This window comes from Triturus cristatus, chromosome 7, assembly GCF_964204655.1.
Source record: "Triturus cristatus chromosome 7, aTriCri1.1, whole genome shotgun sequence".
NCBI lineage: Eukaryota > Metazoa > Chordata > Amphibia > Caudata > Salamandridae > Triturus > Triturus cristatus.
The window spans coordinates 1,228,162,073-1,228,181,376 of record NC_140590.1 but is presented as its reverse complement, the minus strand read 5'-3'; the positions used below and the strand labels follow the sequence as shown (position 1 = coordinate 1,228,181,376).

At 41.6% G+C, this 19,304-nt stretch overlaps 1 protein-coding gene across 1 annotated transcript in view; it reads right to left on the bottom strand.

The window, feature by feature from the left end:
* LOC146811668 (serine protease 33-like) overlaps positions 1-19,304 on the bottom strand; it is a 211,147-nt gene that overhangs the window by 180,595 nt on the left and 11,248 nt on the right. The window contains exon 2 of the mRNA XM_085618641.1: positions 10,524-10,550. Within this exon, the coding sequence (XP_085474767.1) occupies positions 10,524-10,550 (27 nt within the window). The remainder of the gene's footprint in view (positions 1-10,523; positions 10,551-19,304) is intronic.

The following is a 19,304-nucleotide window of genomic DNA, read 5'->3' as shown; positions in this document are numbered from 1 at the left end:
TGACAAGTGCCTTGAGATAACAACTTCACTCCTAGCAGCATGGTTCATATGGGCACACATTGGGCAAGTGCTGCAGGGGTATCCAGAATGAAAGTCCATTTGGCCACACTTGAGGCAGGTGCCACAGGCTTACAGAGGTTTCTTTTTAACTGGCACTAGTTGCTCAGGCACACTGTGACAGTACTGTGAATCCTCTGCTTCAACAAGAGTGACTGGCTCCAAGCTGAGAGCACACAACTCAGGCTCCCATGAGTCTCTGTCAAATGAATCCACAGCACTGTAGTCTACTACTCTTGACCACCGGTAGTCTGCTCCTCCTGCAGGGTTGGCTTGCTCCTTCCATCTTCTTCCAGGCAGGACCATCCAGGCAGCCAAGGAAAGCAAGTTCTTTCAGGTCAGACTCCAAGTGATATTGCCTCACCTTTTGGAAGCTGGCTGTCAGACACCAACCTAGGTTTTGCAGTAGTCCGTTCGTCCTCTGCGGAGTACCTCCTCCTTGGTCAAAGACAATTTGGGACTGGATCCACGAGTGTGATGACAGCTCCCACTCTTATACATGTACAGCAGACAAGAGATGTGCACTCTCTGACTTCACTTTCAGAACCGGTTCACGTTGGGCTCTTCTTTTATGTGGGCCTCAGGTTGTTGTCCAGGCTCAGCATTTGCTTAGAGTGATGCTCCTCACATAAGGGTCATCTCCAGTTTGAAGTATCCACAACAGAGGCACAAAGAGGTGTGAACATTCTGCCCCTGGCTCTTACAATCACACCTGACAGTGATCAATGAGAGAGACAAATGGCTGATCCTTTTCTACAGGTTCCTTTCCACTCTGACAACAGGAACTGTTTGTACTATCCACCAAGTGGCAGGTCTTAGGTGAACTAATCAACAGCTCTCTGCAGCAAAATAGCCTCATTGAATTTATAAAAGGAGCTTGTCTTTTCTTTCTCCGCTTCATTTCCTATATTTCATCCTTCTGGTCTCAGGAATGTCAGCAATACACTTCTTCTGTCAGGGAAAGTAATCTCACCTCGTTGTTCAGATGAACTGGCAAGGAGCTTCCAAAATGGAGTCCACAGGCCTTCGCTATGGGTCACTCAAACATTTACAATGTGTGTAATGTGCAGACCACACACATACATAAACATGTGCACTTGGGTTATCAGTAGAGGGATTGGAGTTTTCTTGTGGCAGCAGAAATGTATACCAATGGGTTTGTAGGCTACCACTTCTGTGACACAGATAAAAGGTCTGGTCACACTGGGATCAATAAAAAAGAGCTGTCAAAACTGCGTTACACACTTGAAAAGAGACAGTGCTCCTCTGTCACTATGGATAGTGTGCTTTGTGCACCCCTACAAGGGACACACCTAAGCCTTCACATGCAGTCTAGATTAGATTGAAGCCGGAACAAAAAATCCAGAAACCAGTATACATAGTGCTCACAATTGGCCACTCAGAAGAGGGGGCGTGACTGTGCACCATGCAGAGGACATTCTCATCCCAACAACTGTGCACACAGATTGTGTCTCTGGCAAGACCAGTGTGGATACAGTGGCATAACACTGTAAAGTGCAAAGAAGCTTTGGCTCCACGGTCACGGTGTGAGGTGTGATTTTTTTGTGTGGGCGGTAGAGAATGATGAGATGTGGGAAATCCCATGTGGTGCCTGGTTCTCTCTGAATCATCTCTTTGTGCTCTCCTGGTGACTCTATACTGAGAATGTTCTCCTTCTAGATTTGTGTGCTCTCCTTCTAAAGTTTAACATGATTATGCATGATAGTTGGAGTTCCATTTTCACATGATTTTGATGTTTTTGCACGTTCCCCATATTGGCATAGTCCATTGTGTACAAGTTTATTCTTACATTGAAAATTGTAGTTGATAGAATTGCCAGTGAATTTGTAGTTGCTGCAGGCAATAGAATTTGCTGTGAACATGTAGTTGCTGTATTCCCAAGTGCTTTCCAACCTGTTTTATGATATTCACTGATGGTGATGTGGTGATTTTCTCCTGTTGGAGGTCTCACCTGTCCTGATTTATGCTTTCCTTTTTTCTGCTATGTATATTTTTATCAGATTATAGCTTCATGTGTTTTGTTGAGCTAAAAGTTATGTTTTGCTTTATATGTTGTGATAGTTAAATTGGAATTCACACTCTGAATGTCTGCATGTTTGGGTGCGTTAATGTTTTTTGTGCATTTTAGATTTTGCAGATGCCTGTTTCTAGGTGTACTTGTGTGATTCAGATATCCACACTTTTTAATACCTTTTTCTAATAGCTTAACTGCAGACTTTTTTTTCCTTGCGTGACTGTGGCCATACAAGTGTGATGGTAATATGCCATTGGGTTTAATTACAAGTAGGACCGGTTGGGGTGAGGTATTTACCACACCTTGTAATTACCATTTCCTCAGGTTGAGGTATTTAATAGTTGTGGTAAGTACTTCATATTGCAAAGTTTGTCACTTAGAAATGAGATGTAACATGTTGACTCAGTCAACCATCCAATGCCCTACCCTTTATTTTACTTAAATTTTAATTTTCTTACAGTGCCATAATCTGGGCGGGACAGGCTTTTTTTCCCACCGGGCATTTCTCTGGTTGGCGGGAGCCCTTGGAGGCCAGTTTTCAGAGCTCAGGGTCGCTCCTGGTGTCTCTGTCACTTTCCTCAGCTCCCCAAGGTTAATTGCAGCGGGCAAGGGAAGGCTTACACAGAGATAGAGTAAGATAACTGCAATTGTGACTGCCTGTATAGTAGCAACATATAACACTATTAGTTGTTTAGAGGAGTTCTGACAACTTTTGGGCCTGGTGCCACTGCACCTGCTGCACCATTCAAATCATGATGGTATTGTCTGCTATATAAATACACTTGTGACTGTCTTTTTAGTTTTACATTTTAGCAATAATCTGGGTTTAGTGGGGTCCCTAGAGCTTTTGGCCCCAGTGCCACTGCACCTGCTGCACCATTTAAATCAACTCCCTTTTAACTGCAATTCTGACTGCCTGTGTAGTATTAAAAATAGCAGTATTATGTGTTTAGAGGAGTTCTGACAACTTTTGTGCCTGTTACTACTGCACCTGCTGCATCATTCTAAACATGACCTTGTTGTCTGCAAGGTAACTGCACTTGTGGTTGCCTGTTTAGGAACAAAATATAGCAATATTAGGTGTTAAGGGGGATGCCTGGAGCTTTTGGTCCTGGTGCCACTGCACCTGCTGCACTATTGAAATCATGACCCTAGTGCTTGCTAGATAACTGTTTAGGTGTAAAATATAGAAATATTAGGTGTTTGGTGGAATTCTGACAACTTTTGGGCCCAGTGCAACTGCAGCTGCTGCACCATTCAAATCATGACTCCAGTGTCCGAATGTTAGCTGCACTTGTGACTGCCTGTTTAGTTGTTAAATATAGCAATAATTGTGTTTAGTGAGGTGCATGAAGCTTTTGGTCCAGGTGCCACTGCACCTGCTGCGCTATTGAAATCATGACCATAGCACTTGCTAGATAACTGCACTTGTGACTGCCCGTTTAGGAGTAAAATATAGCAATATTTGGTGTTTATTGGAGTTATGACAACTTTTGGCCCTGGTGCCACTGCACCTGCTGCACCATTTAAATCAAGCCTCTATTTACTGCAAGGTAATGGAAATTGTGACTGCCTGTAAAGTAGCGAAATATTGCAATACTAGGGGTTTAGAGGAGTTCTGACAACTTTTGGGCCCAGTGCCACTGCACCTGCAAGGTAACTGCACTGGTAACTGCCTGTTTAGTAGTAAAATATAGCAAATGTAGCTGTTTAGTGGGGTCCCTAAAGCTTTTGGCCCCAGTGTCACAGCACCTGCTGCACCATTCATATCAAGTCCCGTTTAACTGCAAGGTAACTGCACTTGTGGCTGCCGGTTTAATTTTAAAATATACATTGCTCTTTTATATTAACTTTGATTTTAATGCACATTGTATATTACAACATTTAGAATTTGGTCATACTGACCACATAGATTAAGTGGAAAAAATCAATGCAATAATGCCTACAAAATGCAAAGAAAGGTCCTGAGGCATAAACAGGAAATGCCACAAACATTCTAAGGCTAAAGCATCTGCTTTACACAGCTAAGTAATAAAAATCAAGCATTCCAGCATACTGTTAGAAGCTGTCTGCCTTTTTGTAGGAAGAAACCTTATCTTGACAGTTAATGAGGCTTAAACGGTGTGAACAGCTTTAGTAGAACTATCATAAATGGGTGCAGCCAGGGGAAGTTAACAGAAAAAAAAGTTCCACACAAAAGCGAACACATTGATTCGGCAATGGGAACTGATAAGAGCCCCCTTTTAAAACTATTAAATACAAGATATTTCACAAGCACAGCGCAAGTGCTATGAAGGTGGAACCTAAAAGAAGGGAGGGACAAGGTTTAGAAAAAGCGAATGAATGAATGGGCTGAAAGAGAGAGATTGCACGAGGAGATGAAGGCAGCAGGGCTGACTTAAGCATTTTTGCCAGGGATGTTATTGGTTCCCCAGTACGGCCTGGCTGTAACCGGCTATTGGGGTCATCACTGTATAATGGACCAGATACAAACACAGCAAGACTTTGACTTTGCTTTTCACAAAGGTCTGGAGCATGCCCAAGAGCACCTCAAAATGGCCTCCATTCTGCATAGGCAATCTCTATGGATTAACCCAGCAGCAACTCTGAATAGGGATATATTGTCTGACCGTCTTTCACTTGTTTAGTTGCATAAGATTCCTTGGTATAAGTAAGCAAGAGCTGAAAATAAGGACTTTGGTTGCCAGATTTATTTTAACGACCTTCAGGCCATCAGGAAGGCTACGAAAGGATTGTTGAAAAGTAGACAACCGCGAGGTGCCATCTTGGAGATACATTGTTGAATTAAAGAAAAGCTGTGTTAGAGTTTATTTTACTCTTTTAACACGTTTGTTTCTCTCGTCTAAGGAGTATATTTTTCATACGAATCCTAAAGACTTTTGTAAGTGTGATCATTTATCTTCTCAAACCAGTATTCATATTTTGACCTTTTTTAAAAATTTTATTCTATGATCATTCGCAAAAACATTTTAGGACATGTTATTCAGCTGTCCCATCTCCACACTTTTGTGTCGCTTCTGAATAGTAATGCAGGGGGGAGGTTTGAATTGCAAGTTGCCTGCCACAACTGGGAGTAATTTATCATTAAGATTATGGATGAAAATTATTCTGGTTGATATGTTGCATTAGCACTGACCTTGTATTAACTCGTAATTAATTCTGAAAGGCCGACCCGGTTTTAATCGTTTAATTTGCTTTGAACATTCATCTGTTGTTTTTAGTTTCGTACTAATGAATTGTATGCTGAATGGTCTTATAGGTATTGTTTTTGCTCATTTTGTTTCTGTTGTAAATAATGTTTTATTGCTGTTTATTGTTCTGTACTTTGAGCCTAAAGAAATTATTTTGATCGATTGATGTCAGGATCTTGTGAATTATAAATCTATTAAGCCATCTTGGGTTTCGGGTGTTATCGACAAACACTCAACCGAAGGTTAAGTGGTTTATTATCTCACCAGAATCTCACAGTGGCATTTACAGCATCACTTATTTTTTGTCCATTGCGTATACTTCGAAATTGCTTGACAAGTGAGGTGTGCATTGTGAATGTGGCATTGGTACATTACAGTTGCTATTGTATGGCATACAGTTTTATATTCCCAGCACGTGTGTTCGAATGCCCTTTTTTGCTATATGGTCATTATTTATTATTATTATTATTATTATTATTATTATTATTATTATTATTATTATTATTATTATTATTATTATTATTATTATATGAAATGCCAGGGGCAGCTCCTCCATTAGAATGGAGGAGTGTCACCCCACTGAAATGCCCCCAGAAAAGCCCCAGAGACAAAAAACAAAATGGTAATTAAGTTAATTCATTACCATTTTATTTGTCTTCAACCCGCTCCTAATCTAGAGTCAAGACGAGGCAGGGCCTGCTGAGTTGCAGTAACTGCAGGGATGAATGGTGGGCTTTCTGTGCATAGTTTAAAGTGCGCATGTCTCTTTGGCTGGCCATTTTGCAATGGCCAGCCAGACATGCGCATTTTAAACCTCTGTAACCCAGCTGTCTTAGACAACTGGGTTAGACAAAGCACAGGCCTCCAGTGATCTCAAGAGCGCTGGGAAAAGCTGATCGCTCCAATCCTGGCACTGCTCTCATGCTGGTTGCCAGCATGAGACTAGAGCCAGGATTGGATAGGGGAATTTGCTGGTGCCCTTGGAGCCTGGAGGAGATAGAGATGAACACGGACTGGCGGGAGGACGTTGGGGAGCAAGCAAGGTCACTGGCTATTTCTTTTCATTTACAGTCACCACTCATGTTGCATGCTTGCACCCACCCACCACCCATTTGCCCGCCCTCCCACTCTTCCTAGATGCCAGCCGCCGCTCATGAAATCCTTTATATATACTGTGACCTTTGCTGTGCCTTCTGAGCATTGCAAGGGCAAACTGCACAATTATCCAACCCAGGGCATGTTTTACAAAGATTTTACTGTTACTTACTCTTCTAGTACTCCTGGCTTACTCCTGTATGCCAGAAGTGAGCCAGGAGTACCACAATAATAAGTCACACCTACTCACAACAAAACCCTTATGAATCTGTATCTTTGTTTTCGTATTTCCAGGAGGCAAAGCTGGACCACTGGGATTCAGGACTGTGACCTTAGTGTTACACTGTGGGTGGATGACGTAAATTGTGCTAAATGGTGCAGTTTGATTTCCATTGATGACTGTAGCAGTAGGCACTCAGTGCTGGAACTGGAAAAAAATACATCAATTGGGTGCCGAGGTGTGGTGGAAAAAAGGGAGTGGGGTCATGAAGGCCAGAGTCATGAAAAGCAGAGTCTGACAGTCAACTAATACATTTATTGTTTAACTTGGCAACAAAGGCAAATGTGACAGTAAATCTGTTCCAACCTTCTTAGTTGGTCACAAAGAGGCTGCAATTTAAAATGTCCTATGAGATGGGACATCTGCTTCAGAGATATTTGTGTTCCTAGCAAATCTCATGGGATATTATTAATGGTAAGGTAACTCTGGTGATTAATTCAGTTTCTACAGAGATCTCTCATTTGTCTAGTCACAGTTTAGACTCATAAAATAGACTAGAGGTTTAATGTACCTGCTGCAGAGCACACCGTGTAACATGTAAATCACAGATTTATATTTTCTGTACGTATGTAGGTGGGCATTGCTTCTGACACAGAGATCCTTTTCTTATTTCCAGTTCATAAGGTGCAATCCTTCTAATATCACACAGTTTGCTATTAACTGTCATCAAAGAGCTGCATACAAACTGCAAGTCGTGGATTAATTCCTTATTTTTTTTTTCTCAATTTGTTAAAATTTTAAGTTTGCAATGAAGGGTTAGTTTGGGTATTAATAAAGTCTTGCTAAGCGACCCCCAACTACTGAACTTCAATTTGAATCCTGACTTCGTGTTGCAGCTGACCATGCACATAACATGTAACATCTACAAGTATAGACTAAATGTGACTCCTACACTGTATAACCCTCATTGTCTTATGTAACATTCCCTGTATGATTTATTTTGTATGTGTTTGGGTGTTTATAAGTGTGGTGTAAAGCTCTTCTACTCTCTCCACTGGGATAGGTAGCTCCATGAAAGAATGAAAAAATAAATTAGTAAGTGCCATTTCAATACTTTTTGTGTAATTATACACACAGTTACACCTGGCTTTCTCGCAATGCAAGAACACGTCTTAGATATAGGGACTGACCAAAGTTAGAAAACTATCTCCAAATTGTAGTTTCTTATAAGTATCTATGAAGTGATAAAAAGCTGTGTGCCTTTTTAGGCTTCGTATGCACAGCGTTTGTGAAATCTCTTGTATGTAATATATCTTAAAAGGGGGCTCTTATCAGTTCCCAAAGCCGAATTACTGTGTTCATTCTCTTTTGTGTGGAACTTTTTTTTGTTAACTTCCCGTAGCTGCACCAATTACGATACTTTTACTAAAGCTCTTCACACTGTTTAAGCCCCATTCACTGTCAAGATAAAATCTCTTCCCATGGAAAAGGCAGACAGCTTCTAACAGGATGCTAGAATGCTTGATTTTTATTACTTAGTTGTGAAAAGCAGATGCTTTAGCCTTACAACCTTTATGGCATTTCCAATTCATGCCTTAGTGCATTTCTTCGCACTTTGTAGCCATTACCGGATTCATTTTTTCAACATAATCTCTTTGGTCACAATGATCAAATTCTAAATGTTGTAATAAACATTGTGCATTAAAAATAAAGGTATTATACAAGAGCTATGCAATATTTTACTACTAAACGGGCAGCTACAAGTGCAGTTACCTTGCAGGCAACAGGGTCATGATTTTCGAATGGTGCAGCAGGTGCAGTGGCACCAGGCCCAACATGCTCATAGCTTCACTAAAGACTAATATTGCTATATTTTACTACTAAACAGGCAGTCACAAGTGCAGTTATCTTGAAGTCAACAGGGTAATGATGATTTGAATGGTGCAGCAGGTCCAGTAGCACTGGGTCCAAAAGTTGTCGGAACTCTTCCAAACACATAATATTGCTATATTTGACTACTAAGCAGACAGTCACAATTGCAGTTACCTTGCAGTTAAAAAGGTACTTGATTTGAATGATGCAGCAAGTGCACTGGCTCTGGGGCCGAATGCTCGAGCGACCCACTAAACCCATATTATTGCTAAATATGACTACTAAGCAGGCAGTCACAAGTGCAGTTATCTTACAGTTGAAAAGGACCTGATTTGAATGGTGCATTTATCTTGCATGCAATAGGGTCAATATTTGAATGGTGCAGCAGGGGCAGTAGCGCAAGGACCAAAAGCTCTAGGCACCCCACTAAACACCTAATATTGCTATATTTACTACTAAACAGGCAGTCATAAGTGCAGTTACCTTGTGGACAACAGGGTCATGATTTGAATGGTGCAGCAGGTGCAGTGGCACCGGACCCAAAAGTTGTCAGAACTCCTCTAAACACCTAATATTGCTATTTTTTACTATTATACAGACAGACTTAATTGCAGTTATTTTGCAGTTAAAAGGAGCTTGATTTGAAAGGTGCAGCAGGTGCACTGGCACTGGGGCCAAAAGCTCTAGGGACCCCACTAAACGCAGAATATTGCTAAATATTACCACTAAACAGGCAGTCACACATGAAGTTATATAGCAGGCACTAGGGCCATGATTTTAATGGTGCTGCAGGTGCAGTGGCACCAGGGCCAAAAGTTGTCAGAAAACCTCTAAACACCAAATATTGCTGCATTTAACTACTAAATAAGCAGTCACAAGTGCAGTTACCTTACAGGCAGTAGGGTCATGATTTCAATGGAGCAGCGTTTGCAGAGACACACCGGGGCCCAAAGCTCTAGGAACCCTTCTAAACAGCTAATATTGCAATATTGTATTACTAAACAGGCAGTGACAAGTACAGTTACCTTATAGGCTACAGGACCATGATTTGAATTGTGCAGCAGATGCAGTGGCATCGGGCCCAAAAATTGCCAGAACTTCTCTAAAATTGATATGACATCAATTAGTTCTATTAATTCCCTCTTTCATTTCAATTTTAAGAATCTTGCTATTACTCACCCGCACTATATCACTTGTCGCAGCACAATATATTGCCTTTTTGTGCATAAACAAGTCATAACACTTTAACAGACTTTCTGTAACTCATGGTGCACAACTACTCAGCAAGCTACAACTTACAACAAAAACAGCTTATTATTAATCACATTGGCGAAACCTATTGAATTTACCAATGCTTGTTTACCTTCCATTGCATTGACGTATAGGTGTCAGTTTCCAGATAGCTGCCAGCCAGGATGATATTAAATTAAAACGAGATCTGATGACCATATAAGAAGAGAAAATAGGAAACCCCCAGCTCCGAACACAAAGCAGACAACGTGGGGGCTCTGCTGAAATGTGTTGCCATGTCAGAAAATGACTCTAGTACAAATTCGGCATATTTCACTGTGTCACCTGAACCCACAAGTAGCTTTTAGGACTGGGTTTTGGTGGGATTCCACTCATTTCCTGCACTGGTTGCACTGTATTATAAAAAGTAGACAACTAGATGTCGAAAACATTTTTTTAACATATTGTACATTACAAAGCTGAAGTGTGGCAACAAGAAGACACCTCAGAAAAATTGAAGGTACTTATAATTTGCAGCTCTAATTCACAGCCACAGTTTCTCACCTTTTATAATTACAGCTCTAAATGTATGGGGTGGACTAAACACCTAGAAATGTATTGAAATAGTTGACTATCTGGCTTCGATTTGCAGAAAAGGTTTTCTTTTTTTCTGGTGTTAGAAGTATGCAAAATGGCCTTAACTGAAGCTCTGATGAAGTCAGCAACATACTATCTTGTCTCATTCCTGTTTTCACACCATGAGCATGGACAGCTGGGGCAAACAACAGGTTGATCTTCTTACCTTCCACAGAGGCCATAGTGAGATATCCTAGGAAAGAAGGAAAAAGATCCCAGGTTACTAAACTCTGAAAGACTGATGCTGTATCTTGAGACACTTTTCAATGGAAAGCTATAATCCAAATCAAAACACTCATTTTACAGACATCGCACGTGAAAATGTACTAGCTTCACCCAGGGAGTCTTCATGGCTACTGTTTGTGTGCAAATAATAGATCTGGCGCAATGTCTCGGTTTGCGCCAGGGCCTACCCTTAACTCGATGCCTCTGGCACATACTGGGGCAGTGCACACGATTACACTAAAATAATGCAAACTGTACTATGCAGAGGTCAACTACCTGGTACAAAAATCTCCTACATCAGATGCCACTCCCCTACCCCCGGTGTCTAATTTGATATCAAAAACACATATGGCAAGTAGAGGTAAATTGTAAATTCTTTGTCTTATTTTTATTTTTTATTTATTGTTTTGAAGGTCATTCCAAAAGGGACACCAGTTGTTGCACATTGCAAACAACGTAACATTGTGAAAGGACATTAATACATCAGAAGGTTTCACAATAGAGGATAAACACCTTCAGAGAAAAAAACATCAATAAATCTGTAAATAGATGGACATAGTAAACCGTACTATTCATATCAGTGATTTTATGATACTGACTCAGATTCAGCTTCATCAAGCTGTTCCAGCCCATAGTGTGAGATCCAGCTTCCACATTTCTTGCGAAACCTACATGGACAGCCCCTACATTTATATGTTACCCTCTCTGCTACCATATAAACATCCATTCCCCATCTCCATTCACTCATGGTGGGCATTTCTGGGGCTCCCCAATAACTAGCCAGGTCCCTTTTAACCACTACCAAACCCAAGTTACAGAATAATAATTTCATATGTGGGAGATCCAAGTAATTGGGGATACCCAGGAGTACGTACTTAGGATCCTCCGGTATAGGTGTCCCTAGTATCGCACTGAGTTCCCATATTATCTTTTGTCAGAATGAACAAAGGACTGGGAACATCCATATTGTGTGAATGTAGTCCCCTAGACTCCTTCCACAGCGAAGACATTCCTGCGTCTGCTCTACCCATTCTGTGGACAAGGATGCTATCATAATAGGTCCTATTGAGTATTCTGAGCTGCCTGAGGTGCAACCTAGATTTAATCGCGATCTCTTGAGGGAACATTAACACAGCCTCCCAATCCAAGTCCTCTATTTCACGAACCTCAGTTTCTCATGTGGTTCTTAGCTTTAGCATGGTTTCAGGTGTGTTATTATTGTTAGTTTTATATTTGTGGAAGACTGCTTTCTCCTGTATTTCACCCATTAGACGTCTGCCTTCTAGGGGAACGTATTCCGAGATGTCCAGAGGAATATTCTCTGCTTTCCAGGCACGGAATAGTTGTAGGAATTTATAACATTGATTGTCATGGAGTTTGAATTGTTTCTGCTGGGACGAGAAGGGCATCAGGTCTCCCTTTTCAAGCAAATCCCCTATAGTAGAGATACCTATATAGTCCCAGGCAACATACCCCTTCAATTTTCCTATCTCTTTAAAGTATTGTCCCACAAATAGAGGAGTTTCCAGGTGATTATCTGGCTCCATCCCATTCGCCACTTGGCTAGTTGCCAATAAGCCTCTTGTTCCCTTTCCCCCATGTGGAGGTATGAGCATGTTTGGAATTGTGTTCTTTCCAAGGTGTGAGCAGGGTGATTACCCTCCATATACCCCCCAATCATTTATCATCAGTAAATGGGATGCCCAGTAATATGCCTTGATATCTGGTAGAGTGATCCCCCGTTATAGGAATTGTGCTGTAACGTCCGAAGTGCTGTTCTAGGGTGCCTGTCATTCCACAGTAATTTTCAAAGTGCATCATCAATTTTGACAAATATATCATCTGGGCTTCTACAATACACATATAGGGCGTATAAGAATTTAGTAAGGGTTATCCATTTGAACATTACTGCTCTTCCTAATATTATAAGGGGACATTTCTTCCAGCGATTGGAGTCTATATGAAAGGCTGTCAACACTGTGTTGACATTACACTCTGTGCACCTCCAATGGTTGACTGTGGAGTAGACCCCTGAGTATTTAAATCCCTCCCTGTTTGCCCTGAGCCTAACAGGCATGTCAGTCAGGCTAGTATATCCTCCAATGGGGTAGAGAACAAATTTGTCCCAGATTATCTTATACCGAGATTGTGCCCCATATTGTTCAAAGGTGTGAGGCAACCCAGGGATTGGCTCCATTTGCCAAGTATAACAGGATGTCATCTGCATATATTTACACTTTTTCTTTTGTGATCAGGGAACCATCCACCCAGAAACCCTCAATGTGCTAATGTTTCCGGACTACACACGCCATCGGCTCCAGGGTTAAGGCAAACAGGAGGGGGGAAAGTGGGCAGCCCTGATGAGTTCCCCTCCTAATAGGGAATTCTGATGATATTGCTCTGTTGACTCTGACTGTGGCTGTAGGTTTCTCATATAGCAGACCAATTCACTCCATAAACTCCTGTCCAAATCCCATCCTCCTCAGAATCTGCATCATGAACTGCCAATGTACCACATTAAAGGCCTTTTCAGCATCTAATGATACATAAACATGCAGTCATGCAGTTCTAGCCTGTCTGGGACATCCATTATCCAGTTATATAGACTAAGTAGATTTGCTCTGGTGGAATGCCTGGGCAGAAATCTAGTTTGGTCTTCATGGATGAGTGGGGGAAATAACCCCTATGACTTTATTTGCCAGGACAGTAGTCAGGACTTTAGTTTTTGTATTGATCAATGAGATCAGCCTATAGGAGCTACAGACGTCTGGGGGCTTCACAGCTTTGTGTATGACTACAATCGAGGCTTTGTGCAGATCAGGAGGGAGAATGCCCTCCGTCTTTGCCATTAAATACAGCTGGAACAAATGGGGGTGCAAAATATCTACCTGTCTCTTGAAAAACTCAGCTGCTGGGAGGGGGTAAGATCCTGGGGTTTTGCCTGATTTTACTTAAAATATAGCCTTTTGGACCTCTGCTAGGTTAATGTCTTCTTCCAGGGCCATGCAGTCGTCACCAGAGAGGGACTGTAAGATAATGTCTGTTAGGTACATGTCTATTTGGACAACGTATGCCAGTGGGCGGTCTTTGTAAAGGGGCTCATAATATTTCGAGAATTACTCAATTATTTCCCTGTCTTTCTGTATTATAGAGGATGCCCTCCGCCCTCATGATCTGATGAACCGAGGGAGTATTCATTTCCCAGCAGCTCAGCCAGGCCAATAATTTCCCACCTTTATCACCGACCTCATATAAGTGATGTTGTGTGGCCAACATTTGACTGTGCTTCTCATCTGTGACTAGTGTTACATTCTCACCTTGTAGGGCTTCTATCTTTCTCAGTTTCAGAGGGCTCAGTGAGTGGGCATTATGGGCTTTTAGGAGACATCGCTCTAATCCCTCCACTTCTCTGGCCACCTTCTTTTTGTGGTAGGCGATAATATTTTGGATCCTGTCCTACATCACTGCCTTGTAGGCCTCTCAAAGATTAGTGGCTGACTCAACTGTGTCTCTATTTTCTCGGAAATAGAGTTCTGATTGTGTCTGAATCTCCTGTAGGATGACATTTTTCCTCAGGGCATAGGCTTTAGTTTCTAGCTTCCATTATTGCCACGCGGTCTATGACCCTAGTACGATAGCCATTAGTCCAAAGGGTCCAATAACGACAGCGTTAGTTCGAACCTGGCATTTTAACGCCAGTTTGTAGTACGAAGTTCAAACGCACGCTCGCACGCAGAATAAAAGAACAAAAGGTTTAAGTATGCATTTATTTCACCCATCATTTTCTAATTATTTAATTTTTAATTAAACATTTTACTTACTTTCTCTTTGGTTCAAAGATCGTTCTCCCTTCAGCTGGTGCCTACGGTGTGAGTCTTGGGTTTGCGCTGATTGGTCCTGCCCGCCAGATCAGGTGATCCGGGTGTCAAGTTCAAGCCCCCTGTCTTGATGCAGTCAATCGCTCACCTCCCTGGGCTTAATAGTATCCTTATCTCCCCCAATCACCCCAGGATTTCAAAGATGCTGCTTCCAAGGCAGTGTTTTCAGCTGTTTCAGTCTCTCTTGTTCTAGTTCCACACCGGTAGCCCAGGGAGGTGGCTGCCAGTCCTCCGATGTCTCGAAAAGGCAGGCGCCAACCACAGTAGAGGCACCGCACCACTGAGGCCGTTGGAGCGTACGATCTCGACGGGCCTCTCAGATCCTAGGAGGCAGTCATTGCTTGCTGTCCGATCACTCAACCGGTGTTCCCCCCTCGCATCGGTACCATCCAGGGGAGTATCGCAGTGCCAGACTCCCAACTCCGGCACTGCCTGTCACCTCTGGTGCCGCAGTCTCTCACTTCCCAGTTGTGTCGCTCCACATGAGCAGATCCCAGCCCTTCTTGCACCACAAGTCCGGCATGCAGGGTTGAAGAGGCACTATGGGCCTGATTCACAAAAGTAATCTGAGACAAAATCCTAACTTTACGACTTTCGGTATTCACAAAAGGCATTTAGGAGTAGTAAAGTTAGGATTTTGTCTTAAGTTTGTCTTAAATTTTGGTCTTAAGACAAAATCCTAACTTAAGTTACATTTAAGTTAAACTTAAGTTAGGATTTTGTCTTAAAACCAAAACCTAAGACAAACTTAAAACAAAATCCTAACTTTAGTACTCCTAAATGCCTTTTGTGAATACCGAAAGTCGGAAAGTTAGGATTTTGTCTCAGATTACTTTTGTGAATCAGGTCCTATATTTGCTGGTGTGTCACATGCCTCCACACGACGTACTCCTCCGGGGTTTCTACAGCATTCACTCTGGGTACCTCTGCTTTCCTTCGGCCCCTACGATCACAGCAGCCACCATTTTGGGTGGATGTAGCTCTCTTTCGTCAACTTGGCCCGGAATGATCGGAGCGGCTAGCAGCTCCGTTGTTCCTGTCGGAAAATCAGTTGATAGATGTGGAGGGTTACATTGCAGAGTGTGAGGGGATTGTTTTCAGCCGTTGGTACAGGACTAGGCAGAATCTAAAAAAGGCCCTGGCTGGAGCTTTGCTCGGGCGCGTCTATCTCTCCATCTTGTAGGCAACGCTCCCCAAAATTGAGAATTCTTGATCAGGTAGTGTAAATTGCCATACATATATAATTGAAATGTGGCCTATGCCTAGTTATGACTCAGTAATATGGATTTGCCTTCTGGTACCCGCAGCACTTAAAGCCGTGCTACCTCATAAGTTTTCCAGCTAAGTTTTTTTTAATGTGGGCCCCCACACAGAGTGCTGTAGTGATCCTTATTTAGTGTGAATAATGGATTACAACCAAATTAGAAATGGAGGAAAAAACTCTGGGAATTGGTGCAGAAATTACTATTCCCCATTTCTGAGTTTGAAATGTATAATTGGCTGCTAATCATACATCCTCGAATTATCGCACCTGATGGAGCAAGGTTTCGTAATGAAGAAACTTGCTTGTATGCAATCCTCTCAAATAACATGTAACAACATAACCAACATGTCTTGTAAATACTAATATTGCATTACATACAAACATACTGTATCGAGAGGAAGCTTTTCTATGTGTATTACTAACAAGTAACCCAAGTGTCTAAAAATGGCCGCCAAAAATGCAGAAACTTCATTGTGCATGTGTCTACTGCATTTACGCAGTATGACGCCTTCTGTGCTTGGGGGGAAAACTTTGCAGCTGCGCAATAGCTTTAAAAATGGCCACTTGAAACTCACATGATAATGCACATGCTGTCGCTTAAACTAAACCTATAAGTTCTACTAAGCACTAATGCGAAAAGATTAAACTAAGTAAATGGGGATAGAGTAGAGATAAGTGGTATACAGTGAAATCATTTATTGTCACATTGTAACATGTCTTTTTCTGACTTTATTATTAGTTCATATTTGGGCCTCGGAGGGTGACTGAAATCCCTACTCCACCTGATCCGCGCGCATGCGCATAGAAACTTGCCGGAAACTATGATGGCACACTTGAATCACAGCCAAGGCCACATTGGACGAAGACGCCTGAGAAAGCAAACTAATGACCCGAACAAGAGCAACAATTTTGAATAAAATGTATAACTTCTATTGATCACAATGTGAAATGCGGGTGGGAATAAAGCTATGGGAAAGTAAATTAAGGGGCGGAAACATAGAACAATGATCCAAAGAGAAAAGATTACTTTTAATATGGTGTGATGAACTCACCTCCTCGCCCTGACCAATCAGAATAGGAGAAAACACAAATATTGAAACTTTTAGGGGTGGTACACGAATACAGAATAGTATAATTGAGGTAAGTTAGCTAGAGATTATTGTCAGACATTTCAGATTTGTCATTCCGACTCGTCACCGACCCAACACGTATGCTGCTACAGATTCTGTCCGAGATGCTGTCTCAGACCCTGCTACTGCCAGAAACTCTGTTCGAGAAAAGGAGATACTGATCGATAATCTCCTCATCTAGAAGGGGATTTCAGAAGAGGGACATAAGAGGAGAATATTGCCAGAGAGAGGTGCGACGCTGGTGTTTCACTTGAGAAGAGATCACCTTCCCAGATTTGAATCTGCCTGATCCTCTGTCTTCATCCTGTCCTGGGAGATTCTATCTGGCCCATCTTCAAGGAGTTGGGTTCATCTATCACATCAGGTAAATATAATTCTGTGAAACCTGTCTTTGTACCTGCTCTCTCTCTTCCTCCCTTTCCAGGTACCGTCTTCATTGCTCATTATTATGACTTTGCTATATTTGACTTTTATCTTGCCTCTTGAGAGAAGGTGTTTACACTGTATTTGATTTTGATTCACACAATTATTGATTTAAATAAAGATTTTAAAACTTTTGAGTCTGTGGTTATTTCAAGTTTTAAGTTAAATGTCATTTTCGGTTGTATGATGTTACAGCGCATTCTGTTGTAACGCATGCCTTTACCACGCATGCGTTACAACGCAAATGCCTTTTCCACACATAACCTTTACCACGAATATTCCTTTACCACAACTACTTTTACAATGATTTTCGTTGTAAATTCATTCATGGTAAGGGCATACTCTTGGTAAAGGTTATTCCCCCTCCCCTCCCCTTAACCCTATAATCGGACCCCTGCTTTTTTTTTCTAAAATCTAATATTCCCCTTACCTGACAACGTCGTCTCTTCTCGATGTTCTTCCGTGTTGACGTCGCACTTCGTTAAGAGGAAACGGAAGTGTCTTTCCATTTCCTCTAACGACGCCGATTGCCTCCCGATTGCCTCCACATAGAAACTTCCACAGTTGCGTTTTTTTTTGGGGGGGGGGGCCCCCCAGCCCCCTATTTTTTCACGCTTTTTTTGGGGGGGTGGGGCACCCCAAGCCGCCTTTTTTATTTTTAGCCTCCAACACACATGCCTTTACTACGTATCTCGTAGTAAAGGTATGCGTGGTAAAGGCTATTCGTTGTAACCACGCATGAGTTGTAATGCATGCGTGGTTAAGTTATGCGTGGAAACGGCCACGTTGTAGTGGCCGTTTCCTGTCATTTTCTACCTTTAACTATCTCAGCAACCTGATTCATGGAGTAAAAGAATTATTAAGGAGATCATGTTGGTAAGACTTGGTAAAAGTGAATATCAAATTACAGGTAAAACTCAAAATTGATGACAGCGGGGTTTACTAGCTTATCTGTGTGAATGTTTTGGACCCAGGTGAGTATTAGGCATGTGTATGTAACCCGAGCTGGTAACCCATGCTCTATCACACCCTACAGCATTAATTCATGGAGCAGGATTAAAAATGCAGTTTACCTTCACCCCTTGAAATGGGGTCACTGTAGTGAGCAGCACTGTACTGAGGAATAGAAACCTCTGCATTTCACAGCACTATGAAGTTGCCAGGCAGTAAACTATGCACATCTATCCCTCATATTTGGTTTACATCAGGCATTGCCTAAAACATGCACAGATACAGTGAAATAAGTATAATAACACTAAAATCATGAAACAGCACAATAAAATAATACACATTGACATCCTTCAATTTCTAAAGGGAACTGAATTCATAGGACAGGTATTGCGTTAATGTAAAGTTCTACCTCTCTTTATACAGGAGAAATAAACTTTTCATCTTGTGCTATTGAAACATTGTCAGTCATATTTCTGCTTGGCTAATCTCAGTAATTAAAAAACAAAATTACCGAACGGTAAATCAAAAAGTTACACCTAATCATGGTATAGACGTCATAATTAACCAACATAAAAGTTAAAACGAAGAGCACTTGTGCAGATATTTTGTGCTGATATTTTTAGAGCACCAAGAAAAATTATATTTTTCCATTTATATGCTCCCTTTTTTACTAAAACAGGGCGTTTTGAGCCTATATGTTGCATTATGCTGCCATTCTTGCGGCCATTTACAGTGGCGCCATAAAGCAGTGGCCTACAATGACGTTAGTGCAGCATCATGTGAAATTAGCACTGCAGGGCAGGGTTTGTCTATCACCCACATCATCCACTCCCTTAAAAATATGCACTTGTAAAATCGTGCAATACTTATATACAGAGCTTTCCACACTATTTGCATAAACTAAGAATGAGCGAGGTACAGAAAGAGGAAGTGGGCCCCACCATCGTCCTTGACACTAGAGTTATTGTAAATGCAAAATACCCAAGATGAAATCTATTCAAACAACATTTTAACATAGATAAAACACAGGTAAGGGGAATGTGTCCAATCAAGATAACTTTTCACGAACTGAAGGA